Here is a 14202-nt window from a genome sequence, read left to right on the forward strand (position 1 = left end):
AGAGTAAGCCAACACCAGTATGGGGAGAATGTACAAACCACGAATGGATGGCCAGGATTGAACCCATAACCACAGGGCTCTGACTGCCACAGATACAGAACATAGCTTGGACCTGTGGTTTACAAACGCATTTTACAACCACAAAATATGTTTCATAGGTGCGAATTCAAATATCCTCGATATGTTATCATACGAGGAAAAGGGTCGTAGCCTCAAGCTTTAAGATCCCAGAGCTATTTATTTAGAAGTCCTTTCCCTCGCACGGTAAATCTGCGGCTAACACGCGTTAACCCATAGATTCCGGGATAAGTACCCGTAGCTATGGTAAACACAATTGCGCTGGCTGCAATAAGGCCAGAACAGAAATCCGTGTTAAGTGCAGCCTGTAATTGAATAGCCCCTGACACGGCATTTCGGCTGTTCCTATATTACAGGACGATTTCATTCTGGCCATAGAGGAGCTGTAAGATAGATAGAGCAGGAGATCATTTTTGGCAGCAGAAGATTATTGTTGATAATTGAGATGATCTAAAGGTGCGTTTAGTGATTAGGGAGATGAACAGCATCGTATAGGACTCGGGTACGCAGGACCCATCAGTAGAGTTAAAATAGTATATATTATTAATTGCACATGTGTTTTGTATTACATATACACAATCCACATTATGGGCATATTTGGCTAAAATTTGAAATTACCAGTAAGTTAAAAAAACAAAAACAAACATAAACGCCCCTGGAGTTCCCAATATCAAATAAGGTAAAGGTTTGCATGGGTTTGGCAACCAGAAAATGATCCTCTGGTAACTATAATGAGTCTTTGTAGAACTTTGCATGGAAGAAAAAGTATTTTGTCAGTGCCCCCCGTTGCTGCTTGGACAAGAGAGATCCAAGGGTGACATCACTTGAAATCTTCTGAGTTGAACCCATGTGTTGAGATGCATAGGCAAACTCAAGGGGGGTTTCCGGTTGCCTGGAAACCCCCCTCCCCCAGCCCACACCATGACCACAATAGAAATAGTAATATAAAAGAATTGTACTAGGGCTGCACGTTCTTCTCAGTATCACAAATGAAATAATTAGCAGGGTGTGGGTAAAAGCTGGAAATATAAAGTGTCAGACAGTAATAAATACACCTGTGTATCATACTTGCCTACTTTTGAAAAAGCGTTTCAGGGAGATTGTGAAAGCAGCACCTATGAGCCTGTGTAAAGGAACTGACACATTAAAGCTGGTTAAGTGCTAATTATGCCATCTTCATGCACTGGCCACACTTACTCTAAACTCAGGCATTTGGAAACCCCCCTCTAGAAATCCTGCATTTGCCACTGAGATGGACCCACCTCCTGCAGCCTTGTAACCTTCCAAATCAAATTTAATAGGTATTTGACTGTAATGTTTGTTCTTTTCCATCCTAACCTGTTACTGTTTCACTGAACATTTGGTGCTGTGGGCAGGTTTTAAGAAGCCCGTTCTGAGATGTTGGCTGCAATATAGCTGACAGAGGGTCTGATTCAGCAAGGAACGCATTTGCAAAGACGCACGCAATCGGTAGATTGTTGCATTCTGCGCATGTGTATGCATCGCAGTGCGCAAACTAGCAATTGCGATGGCAACTGCATTTGCAGAGGCTGCGCAGACTTGGAACAGAGTGATTGACAGGAAGTGCCGTTTGTGGGTGGTGACGGGGGGTGGTCGGGCGAACGCAGGCGTGCCAGTGCGTTTCAACGCCGTTGCAGGGACGTGCATAAATTAACCACTGTGATACCGGACGCCTCCTGAGGTCTCATAGCGTGCACAGAAGTAAGCAATTCCTGAGTGAGGTCTGGGCTTCCTTAACTGTACGCATGGGTCCGATGTTACCGGTTGTTTCGCTATGTGAGGAAGGGGAAGTGGGCGTCCTTATGTCAGGCTGTGTACGCAATGTGAATGCACACATGTAAATAGCACCGCTGATTAGCGATCCATGCAGTGTCGGGCCCACAGGAAGGAACCTGCCTCTCTAACCTTTTTCTTCTTCTTGATCTCTTCTAGGTCTGCTTTAAATCTTACAGCGATGATGACGGAGAAGCCTCCAGACCATGAACCACTGTCCAACAGCCAAAAAAAATCAAATCCTAGAGCATTAAAACTGCAAATATTTTATTGTATCTATAAACTGTAAAGGTGTATTATAAATTAAACAAAGAATTCTGTATGAGTTTACAGATTTTGTACATTTCTACTTGAATTCTGTTAAGATGTATATTTTCACAAAGTGTATTGTACAAAAAAAAAAGAGGCCACAATCGTTACCACTCCAATGCATACAGTGTGTGTGCGCGTGCGTGTGCGCATATGTATATTAGTTATATGTAATATATATATATATATATAATATGCCTATATGTGCACACAATGTTATTTTGAATGACTGATAGTATTTAAAGCCACAGTCTGTGTTAGCGGCATTAAGCGCGTACAGTGCTGCGGGGAGACGCGCCTCTGCATTTTATTCCGCAGACAGGTGCGCAGCATAATGATTGCGGGCTCCTTACCAAACGCCATCTCTCATAAGGAGCAGAACTGCAAAGACTTGTCTATACTGTTTGTATGGTTTTATTTTTAAGCTAAATTTGTGGATTAAAGGAAAACTTTTAATTTTTTGCTTTATTTATGTTCTTTGTTGTGTTTACCGTACCCCTTTGCTGCCGTTCAATGCCATGATTTTTTATTTATTTTTTTATAATTTTTTTTTTTTTTACAAAATGGAGGATGGACGGAAGAGTAACCAAGATGGACCATTAGTGGCTGCGGGATCACACAGGGCCATAGTGAGTCAGCGGTGAGGTCTTGACCCTTAGAGTAGGGAAGGGTACCGGAAGCTGATGGTAAGAAAACATGCATTGTTAAGGTGCATGTTCTGTGTTGGCTCAACTCTGTGTTTTGCCGATGAATTTGTAAAAAAATTATGATTGCAACAAAAAAATTATCGGAATCAGCTAAATGGAAATTTCCAACAAGTTAGATTTTGACGTTTTGGCAAAACGCAGATTTGGGCCGATTGATTGTTCATGTACTTGCCCCTTTGTTGTGTTCCGTGGAAGCACTGCCTTGGAGGTCGGCAAAGCCATGCACTAATGTTCTGCTGTATATATGAAATCATCAGGTCTGGGACGACCGGTTTGTGTGTCCAAACGACATCCGGGATAGGCGGACTCCCTCAATCCTTTCATTTGTGACCAATATGGCCAGTTAACCATGGATTAAAGTGGTTTTCCACCTTCATATTACTTTAAAATTCATTTATGTATAGTCTCTTTTGCCACCAGTATTATAGAGCTATTTATTTTAAATGCACTTGTGTGCTCCTTTCTTCTATGGATTTCATTACAGAACTGCATTTTATTGTGTGTTTTTGTGCTGTATCCATATTTAACTGCAAAATGATAGAAAGGTTTAGATGGGAAACACACAATGAAGCCAGAATCATGCCACGCCATTAGTAAAAGTTGCACAAGGGCTCAGTCAGTCATTGGTCGCTGGAAACCCCTTTTATAAATGTCGCACTTGTGTTCGGTACACCTTGGCGTAGGAGGTGCTGCGGAACGTTACAGAACAACATTTTCCAGGAAATTTAGTGTAATATCCAGAGAGACAGTCTCTTATTCGGGCACCTCTACCATATTCATTGTCATTGTACCATCTGTGCATAGTAAGGATATGTATTATGTGGGATAGAGAAGATCTCTAATGTAGAGGAGCTGGCGAGTGGTTTATAGAGACCAGGGTTCATTAGGAGCCCTGCCAAGGGATCCATTTACCTCTAGAAATGGCTTTGCTACAGTACAACATGCAGATGCACAAACCTGTTTCTGCGGCTCTGTGGTCTATAATGCAGGGGGACGTGTGTAATCCGAACATCAACTTCACATTCCCTGTAACATTCTGTAACTTGCGCTATGTCATTCCTCACTGCTGCCCTCTGTCATAATTCCTAGAGCTTTCCATTCTATAGCAATGGTGTAAACAAAGTCATACTCTATATACAGTAGATGAAATTGTCATTTCAAAGCCAAGTTACCAAACGTATAAAGGTGTTGGATGTATTGTGTTTTTATTACTGGGACTGCATGGTGAGATGCAGCCTGCGGAGCCTCAGCCCCCAGTGAGTGCTGTGCTGTACAGCGTGCACACTAACATCAATCATTGGACCTGCGTGAGTGTGTTTTATCCCATATGTATATTGCCACCACAGCTGACCCCTGTGTCTATTATTGTGAGCTGCTGGAATCTGGGGATGTTTCTCGCTGCCCGCCTCACCCTCTGGGACCACCTTATGATTGTGGCAGTGGGACTCCTTATTGGCGCATATTTCTACGACAAGGATTTCGGGGCTATTTACCAAATATCCCACGCCGATAGCAACTCCCACCTTGTTTAATGGAAGTTGCCCAAGTTTTTCTCTCCCCGCAAACTAGTACTTTGTGTTTACATGGCCCTAATGTACTAGTAGGATGCACCATGAAGGTATTTTTGACACCTCACATCTCGTATGTGGGATAGTGTTGCCGACCGTAATTAAATCTGCCCCATCTACCTCCATACACAAATACCAAGATCATACACGTTACATGTTTTAATGACGGGTATTCAAAATGCAGCCCTCCAGCTATTGGGGTACTACATATACCAGCATGCCCTAATATCAAAACTGGGACAGGGCATGCTGAGATGTGTAGTTCCACAGTCCCTGGAATTACCCCTGCTTTAGGGAGTGGAATATCAGCATATGGACATGTACTGTCATTGCTAACTCCATCAGCAGGAGAAGGTAGGTTTATTATGACCTTACTGTACCTATGTGAAGCGTCCAAGCAGTGGGTTTGAACCATATGGATTATGTCCTGCAACTTCCCAGCATGCGCAGTTGGCTCCTTTCGTATGTGGCAGCAAAGGGGTTAAATCCTGGTGAGTTTTCTTGTGTCCTCTCTTTATTTTCATACAGAATTTATATGGCTTTTTTTCTATCTGCCATGTTATTTTTCACACATCTACGAGGTGTGGCTATTAAATAACGAGACTGTACTTGTAAGTAATAATAATAAAATATACTGCGTGAGTTAAAAGGGAGGTGGGGGGAACATAGACCTTAGACTACCCCAATGCGGTTTTGCATGTTTCACCCCTCTCACAAAGATAGTTTGCTGTCACACAGCCGTCATAGAAGTCGTGTTTTTTCCGTGCGTCTTAAAAATGGTCCAAAGTAAGAGCAACGTGTTAAGAATTTGTTAGACAAGTTTTGCATCAAGATCTAAACATGGCAAAAGTTTGTGCTAAGTTGGTCCCAAGGCTTCTCACTGCCGAGCAGAAGGAAAACCGAAAGCAAATCTGTACAGACGTTTTGTGACCGATTCAAGCGGATTCACATTTTTTTTTTAGATAAAGTTCTTACCTGTGATGAAAAATGGATCTTCTAGTACGATCCTGAGACAAAACACCAGTCCATGCACTGGGAAACACCATCACCAAGAATATAGAAAGCACATCAAAGCAAATCCAAATTGAAAGCCATGTTTATTGTTTCCTTTTGATATCAAGGGTGTTATTTTGGAAGACTGGGTACCAGAAGAGGCCTGAGTTGTGGAAAAATGGTTTCATCCTCCATCAGGGCAACACACCAGCCCACACTGCTCCCTTTGTGAAGCAGTTTTTGGGCGACAAATAGATTGCAGTGCTAGAACACCCTCCATACTCGCCAGACCTAGCACCATGTGACTTCTTTCTTTTCCCTAAAGTCAAATCTGTACTCAAGGGGAACCTGTTTTGCACCAGTTAAGGTGCGTACACACGTAACGATTTTTTTAACGATTTAATTATAACAACGTCGTTATCGTTAAATCGTTTAAAAAATTGTTTATTTTTATTTTGGGTGAACGAAAATCATCCAAACGCGCTACCGTTTGTAGTTCATCGTCCATTCTGACTGTCCAACATAACGATTTTTGTTTAGAAAATCATTTGTTGTACAGAATGAACGATGTCCGTTCACTGTATGCATGGTTAAAAAATCGTTCATCGTTCATAAAAATCGTTGCCAAAATCGTTCATTAATTTAGTAACCAACGATTTTTGTAAACTATTTTCGTTCACTTTTTCAAGGGAAAATCTTAATGAAAATCGTTGGTTACTAAAATCGTTATGTGTGTATGCACCTTTTCTAAGATAAAGAAGAAAATGACGGAGCTGATGAGACAGGAGACAGATAACGAGCTTCAGCGCGGCTCTGACCAATGGAAAATAAGAATGCAGCGATGTGTGGATGCAGAAGGGGAGTACATAGCAGGGGAATGGAGTTAAAATGTACTTAATATAATTAAACATAAACGATAGCGTCAGACTCATTATTTAATAGCCACACCTCATATTTGCGGCCAATGCACCAAGAAAAAAAAGTTTGTTCCTCCTGCCGCCTCCTTCTGTCCAGGCATCTTTCATGAATCGCTAATGGGATTTCTGCACTATGTTCTATCCATCTTGTTTTGGGATTTATGTTTTTCATTTTAATTAAATGTCATTTTTTTTTTGTATTAAATATTTTGGGGGAGAGAGAAGCTATTTTCATACCTCAGACTGTATAGAGCACCCATCGCCTGCAGCTAGTGGGGCTCACCTTATGGCCTATGCTCGATGTGCAGAAAACCATTGTTCCTGGGTGGTTAGCCCAGTGCATGCAAGGTGCACGTCTGCTCACCAATCTCTAAAGCGCATATGCAAATTGAGACGCTGCTACAGGTCTTATAGCTGAAGCAATATTCATGAGAATGCATTGTCTGGATTCACTACTGACCGCCCTGATGCACTTCCTAGTGAATTGAAAGGCCGCCTTATGCATACTGCCTTGGTGGCTGTCCCCATAGTGTGCTGGCAATGGGTGCACCTAAGGGCGTCTCCTATCTTGTGAGTCTAGTCTGATCCCTGCTCTCCGCTACCTGCTGCAAAGCCATTATCCTGTGCCCTGGGCCGGATGCATTCTCAGGTTACAACATGATCACTTCCCCGACGTGTCAGACCTATAGGGATTATCTACACTGTGACTCAAAGGTGCAGTTCCACTTTGTAACAACACTTTCTATGAATTTATCAATCAGTTTTACAATAGGAAACATGAATTATACCTTATTTTCCTGCCATAAGCTCTGCACATGCTACAATAGTAACTGCTCCCTCCAATTTGACAGACACCCTGTAATAGTGATTTGATCTCTGATCGCAACTTAGGGGTATATTTACTGAAGTGCAGGTTTTTAGAAGTGGAGATGTTGCCCATAGCAACCAATCAGATTCTAGCTATTATTTTCTATAAGGTGCTAGATAAATGTTAAGTAGAATCTGATTGGTTGAAATGAGAAACCTCTCCACATCTAAAAACCCGTACTTTAGTAAATATACTAGGTGTTAAATTACTTCCTACGTTAATGTATTTATCTACAGTTGTTGCTGTCATACAGATAACCTTAATTTTGAGATAAGGTGGGTTACGCACCTGATAGATATATCTGCAGATGATGGTCGTTCATACACACTGAACGGCCATCATCTACTTTTACCCTTGGGTCCCGGCGGCCGGGGGGCGGGACCCGGTGGCCGTTGTGCGGGTCGGGGGCGTGTCTCTCCCCTCCTCACGGCTGCCGCTGTGTGTGTGCGCGGGTGGTCTGCAGACATATCTGTCCATCGGCTGTGCAGCACAGCCAATGCGATATGTCGGTGAACGACGACGTTCACCGACATATCGCGGGTACACACTGGTCGACGTGCAGCAGATATATTGGCCGATCAAATGATCGGCCAATGTATCGGTCAGTGTCTACCCAGCATAAGTCTCCAACCTGATGCTTCCAAGTGTCTCTGATCCTTTCATTCCATTTACTGTTTATGATGTTTGTCTGGAAGTGAATGGGAAATGCCATACTCTGGGTTGTTTTGCCACTCCCCAATAAGCTGGCACCAGCTAAAACAGATGACGCGAATGCCCTAACTGCTGCAGTTTAATAAGCTACAGTACTTTTTTTTGCAGGAGATGTGACCACTTAAATCATGAACTTCTTTTCTTCTTCGGGGTCCATAGGGATCCACAGGGATACCATGGGGATAATGTGGTTGGAGTGATCAAGGCACCAAACAGTTAAGCTTTCAGCTCCCAGGATGCCCCTGGTCGTCCTCCACATATACCCCGGCCACAGGCATTCAGTTGTTCGTTTAGTGCGGCAGGATTCAGACGCACCTTTGGAACAAGGGGACTGCGCATGTAGTCCCAAGCTTTTATTTTATATTTTATTTTCTATGTTTTTGAGTTAGCAGTGCTGAGTGTCTGAATTAAGACGCCTGCACTGCGACTCCATCTACCTTGCTAGCAGTGATGCTGGGGCCCGGACTGTAACCGGCCACATGGAGATGTTAGGTAAGGCGATTCCTTGCTTATGGGGAATCGAGCGCGGCAGTCCTTGCTTCTGGTGCTGGAGACTCACCGGAAGCCGTTGCAGTGAGGGACCGGGATGCCCACTCCCTCACTAGACCGCCGGGGCCTTATCATCTGACGCCGGGGATCGGCAGCAGACGCTTCTGCTACCATGAGTTCAGCATACCCGGCCGGTTGACGCAGCTTAGGGGAGGTAAGCTCTCCCCCCGGCAGCTTCTCCCCAGACACAGATCCATCAAAGGTTTTCGCACGTCTGGGTCGCTTCTACCCTCCTCGTGTAAATGAGACACTCAGAGACCTCTATCTGTGCTCTGCTGAAGCGATTTGGTCTCGAGGTTTTGGGTCCGTCCTCCTTCTCCAACACTGCCTCCTTTAATGGGATACTCTCAGCATGCTATGTTTGTCCCTTCTATACATCCTTCCTGGATTGATGTTTATACCCACTCAAGTCAGAGTATGGCTCAGTTGGCTGTTGCAAACAGACCAGTAGTCACTAAGGCGCCTTAAGCGGACGTTAGTTTTATCAGTCTGCTCAGCATGTAGATTCAGACGCATCATCGGAGGAATCAGATGATGTGCCAGGTTCTCCAGGATCTTGCCCGGGAGAGGAGGACCATCCTTCTACAGTGGATGTCTTTTCTTTGGTGAGGGTGGTCAAATCCTAAATATACAGAATGATGAGCCGACTCCAAGAAAGAAGGCTCCAGTATTTAAACAACAGAAGGTGGTAAAAGCTGAGTTTCCTCAATTTGAGAGGGAGGGGGGCGGTCAGCTCACTGAATTGATGGAAGAGGCATGGAGTAACCCGGTTTAACGGAATATTAGCATCTTTTGTATCCTTTCCCAGCTACTGAATGTACTAAGTGGGAAGTCCCTCTTACCGTGGATTCTCAGGTGACACATTTAGGACCTGATTCAGACCTGCTCGCTAGCAAGCAATCGCTCGTTGCTGGCGATGTTTGCAAATGTGTGCATGCATATAGTTCGCAGTGCGCAAGCTAGTATGAGCAATCTGGATGCACTCGCTCAGCATAGACAGCCCAGTGGAAAGAGTGATAGGAGAGGCCGTATGTGTGTGGTAACGGGCAGGGCAGTAGTAAAGGGGGGAGTGGAGTTGCGGAAGCAGGTGTGCCTGAGTGTTTCAATGCCATTTCAGAGGCGTGCATAATTAACAGGCAGCGTCATAGTACACGTCACCTGGTTGAATTATACACTGAAGTGCTCGCAGTGCTTGCGGTAGGGTACACTCAACCGTAAGTGCTGCGGTCATTTCCGATGGACTCCGATGTACCGATCTTTGTATACACTTCCAGGAGATGACGTTCGCTAGTGGGCGGCTAAAGACATGCCCTTAGTCAGGAAAGTTACGGTACTTATTCCGTCAGCATCTCCTCAAAGTTCCTTTTAGATAGGATATTGAAACATGTCTTAAAGCAGTATTTCATCATCTAGAGCTTTTACTCGTCCAGCTATGGCTAGGGCTTAGATATCAAAGGCTGTTGAGGAATGGACGGGGGACTTGGAAGATACTCTATCAAATGCTACCAGAGAACAGCTGACATATCTCTCACATATGGGAATCGGTCCCTATTTGGGAGAAGCTGCAATAGATGCTGGGTTTCTAGCCTCTAAAGCATCGGCAGCCTTGGTTATGGCTTGTAGAGCCCTTTTAAGGTCCTGGAAAACATACGGGCTCTAAGAAGGCTCCGGAATACTTACTTTGAAAATATACTTTTTGGAGCAGAATTAGATAAGATACTGCCTACTCTTGCTGCTTTAAATTCTGCAGGTCTGCTATTAACAGCTACATTCAAGTCTAGGAAGTCTTTGCAGGACCATCAAGCAAGCTAAGAGGTCCTGGTCGGCCAGGCGTCCAGTTTCTAAGTTGGATGACTAACCTTCTGCCTGATAGGGCGGGCGTCCTCCTGGGGGGAGCCCAGGGTGGGAGGCCGACTTCTTCAATTGCAGACTACTGGCATCAAATAATACATGCCTGGGTCAGAGAAGTGTGGGGGGTTTTTTGCACTACTCCCCCATCGGAGTCTATCAGGAATTTAGCCCTACAGGAGGCCATTTACTCCCTGCTGCAGGCAGGGGTGTGATAATCCTGTTTCCTTTGAATCAACAGGGAAAGGATTATTAGTCCAATTTATTTTTTGGTCCAGAATGGGTCTCATCGCCCTATTCAAAATCTGAAATCCCACAACAAGGTTATCCGTGTACCAAAGTTCCGCAGGGAAACTCTTCTATCAATGGAACCTGGTTTTTGTTTTTTTTGTGGCTTCTCTGGACATTCAGGGTGTGTTCTTTCATGTGCCGATTAAGCCATCACACCAACAATTTCTACGGTTTGCTGTCCTGCAACAACATTTACTAATTTCAGACACTGCCCTTTGGGTTATCGACGGCCCGTGGGTGTTCACCAAAATAATGGCATTGTTGACGGCCTATCTCAGGATTCAGGGAATCAGAATACGGCCATGTCTGGGCAGGTCTTCTGATAATGGCACAGTCTCCAGCTGTTCTACAACACCATCACCAACTGACCATTGCCTGCCTACAGAAGCACGGCTGGATAATCGATTGGAAGAAATCTTCTCTGTCTCCAATACAGTGGATGGTACATCTGGGGGTGCTTCTGGGTTCTCGGGCGCAGAGGGTGTTTCTGCCAGAGGACAAGATGTCCTCTGGCAGAGGGCATCTTGAGGGCAAATTGCTACGCAATCAAAGGGTATCCATTCTATAAGCAATACAGATCTTTGGGTAGATGGTATCCACCTTCGACATGGTGGAATATGCTCAGTTCCACTCCAGGCCTTTGCAGCAAAGTTTCTCTCCTGATGGAACGGACAGTATCATCTAATACGGTACCAGAGGATCCTTCTCACTCCGGAGATTCATCTCTTTCTCTTTTGGTGGCTACAAAGGGATCATCTGGATAAAGGTCGCCCATTCTGGATTAAAAATGGGGTGCTTTTCGCCGTGGACGCCAGTCTTCACAGATGGGTGACAGGTCACACCTATCAGGGAAGATGGACAAATCAGGAAACTCATCTGCCCATAAACGTTCTGGAGCTTCAAGCAGTATACAATGCACTCATCATGGCACAGGACCTGGTCCAGATCCAGTACGGCAGCACGACCACAGTTGCTTGTCTCAATCATCAGGGAGGCACGCAAAGTCATGTAGCCCTGAAATGAGTGATAAGCATTCTGAAATGGGCAGAATGTCATCTCTGCTATATTCATCCTGGGAGTCCTCAATTGGGAAGAGTAATTCCTAAGTCGTTAGGACATACATCGGGATGCCGGGCGCCAGACTCCCGGCATCGGTAAAATGACAGGCGTCTAGATTTAGATGCCTGTCATTTAACCCTCGCCAGGATTAAGCAGTCGGGAAGCCGGCTGTCGGGATTAGGTCCGCCGGCTTCCCGACTGCATACCAGTCGGAGAGTGGGTTCTCCTCCTGGGTTTTTTTTTCAACTCCTGGTGGACAAATGGGACCTCCCAGACATAGACTTGATGGCCTCACATCACAACCACATGGTCCAGGTAAGGGTCCAGGACCAGAGATACTCTCTGCCACCTTCATGGACGCACTGGCAGGAAGATGGGACTTCAAGCAGGTGGATCTCTTTTCCCCGATTCCCTCCTTCCAAGAGTCCTCAGGAAATTCAAGCAGCAAGACTGAACAGTAATACTACTGGCTCCTGCTTGGCCTAGATGTCATTGGTTCACCAACATATGGAATCTATCCACAGATAATCCGTTTCATCTTCCTTTATGGCCGGATCTGTCAGTGCAGGGGTCCCTGCCTGCATCCGGACTTATCTAGTCTGTTCTTGACGGGGTAGCTCTTAAGACTTCCACCTTAAGAGCCAAAAGTTTCTCCAGCTCTGTGATTTAAACTATGCTTAGGGCACGAAAGCCTTCCTCTGCCTGCATCTTACAGAGTTTGGCATTCTGTTGGGTGTTCCCACAAGAAAGTATGACCCTAAGGTTTTAGGGTTTTCCAGGTACTTTTTTTTTTTAGGCTGGGTTAGACTTTGGTCTCAGCCTAGCCACCCTGGTAGTGCACTGTCAGTCTGGTTTCAGAAGGGAATTGCTTCTTTGCCGGAGGTTAGAATTCTTTTTTTCAGGGGGTTCTCCAAGTTCAGCCACCTTTTTGTCCCACCGGTAGCACCGTGGGATTTATCTTTTGTTCTTTTCTCTTCTCGAGGTTGACAGCGAAGACACTTTTTTTCTCCTCGCTATCTCTTCTGCACACAGAGTCTCTGATTTTGCAGCACTAATTGTTGCGTCCCTTTTTTTTTTTTTCCCCACCAGGTTAGAGCTGTCCTCCGTACAGGGGAGAGTTACCTTTTCTAAGGTAATGCCCCGTCTTCATGTGAATGAAGAAATGGTGGTTCAAGCTTTATCAGTCTTCAGATTTTTCTGTAGGTGAAGTCTTCCTGGATGTGGTTTGTGCTCTCCGTATCTGTATGGACACTCTTTTTGTGTTATATGATTTTTCACAAACGAGGTTGGTTAGCCAACAAACTCTGGCTCGATGGTTATGTATGACTATCTCCCAGGTTTACACTAAGGCAAATCTCCCTGTCCTTAACACGGCGACAGCACATTTTACTCGGTCTGTGGAACCATTGTGGGCATTTCATTGTGGTGCCTATGTTGAACAATTGTGCATGACAGCCACGTGATCTTTTGTCCACACTTTTCTTAGGTTTTTACGCCTTTGATACTTTTGCCTCTCAAGATGCTTCCTTTGGATGACGAGTTCTCCTTTTCTGCACAGGAGAATCCTCCACCCTTAGGTGAACTGCTTTAGGACATCACCATGGTATCCCTTTGGATCCCTATGGTCCCTGAAGAAGAAAATAAGAGTTATGGTAGACTTACCATTGATAACACTTTTACTTCGAAGTCCACAGGACACCCACCCTGATGCACCTGGCTTCATTGGGTAATTCTTCTTTCAGGCACGGATTTCCTCATTTTCTGACAGTGTTTATGGTGTACGATTGTTCTTCCTTCTCCTCTTTCCTTCTCCTACCTTTGGCTTGTTTACAGAACTGAATGCCTGGGGGTGGGGTATGTGTGTAGGAGGACCAGGGGCATCCTGGGAGCTGAAAGCGGTAACTGTTTGGTGCTTGGATCACTCCCACATTATCCCCATGGTATTCCTGTGGAGCTTATGGACCTCGAAGAAAGCGTTATCAATGGTAAGTCTATCATAACGCTCTTATTTTACTCCTACATAGTTTACTAACCATATTTTCATGACCGTATTCTGTACTTATTTTATCACAGGGCTGAGCGGTATACCAAATTCTGGGTACTGCACATGTACACTGGTGGCCAAAATTGTGGACACATTTTGAAATTTGAATGTTTTTCAACTTTGAATGCCTATAAACTTTCACCTCAAGCAGTGCAATGATTCATATATCAAATGAAAGGAAATTTAATGCTGAATTCAACACAATAAACAGAGGTCAAATATTTGCATTACAAGGGAAGTTATGCTACTTTCAGTCAGACAAAGAAGCACAGATGCGTGAGATTCAAGAAACGGATTGTAGGAGCTGCCGATCGGAATCGTTGTTCTGAGGACCAATCAGCTGTAATTTATGAGCAAATACAAGGTCATGTTCAAAGGTGGGAAAGGTCAATTTGGCTGTTTTCATTTTCCAGAATAAAGTTTGTTACTGAAGTGCAATTACGGTTGGATGTTTGTGTATATTGTT

General features: G+C 44.5%; 1 protein-coding gene across 1 annotated transcript in view; it reads left to right on the forward strand.

Annotated features, from left to right (window-relative positions):
- The window catches only part of GRK4 (G protein-coupled receptor kinase 4), a 109163-nt gene extending 106514 nt beyond the window's left edge, over positions 1-2649 (forward strand). The window contains exon 14 of the mRNA XM_088462242.1: positions 2032-2649. Coding sequence (XP_088318368.1) covers positions 2032-2082 — 51 coding nt within the window. The 3' untranslated portion in view covers positions 2083-2649. The remainder of the gene's footprint in view (positions 1-2031) is intronic.
- Positions 2650-14202: the final 11553 nt, after the last annotated feature.

Source organism: Taudactylus pleione, unplaced genomic scaffold (genome assembly GCF_031769625.1).
Source record: "Taudactylus pleione unplaced genomic scaffold, aTauple2 ptg001166l, whole genome shotgun sequence".
Taxonomy (NCBI): Eukaryota; Metazoa; Chordata; class Amphibia; order Anura; family Myobatrachidae; genus Taudactylus; species Taudactylus pleione.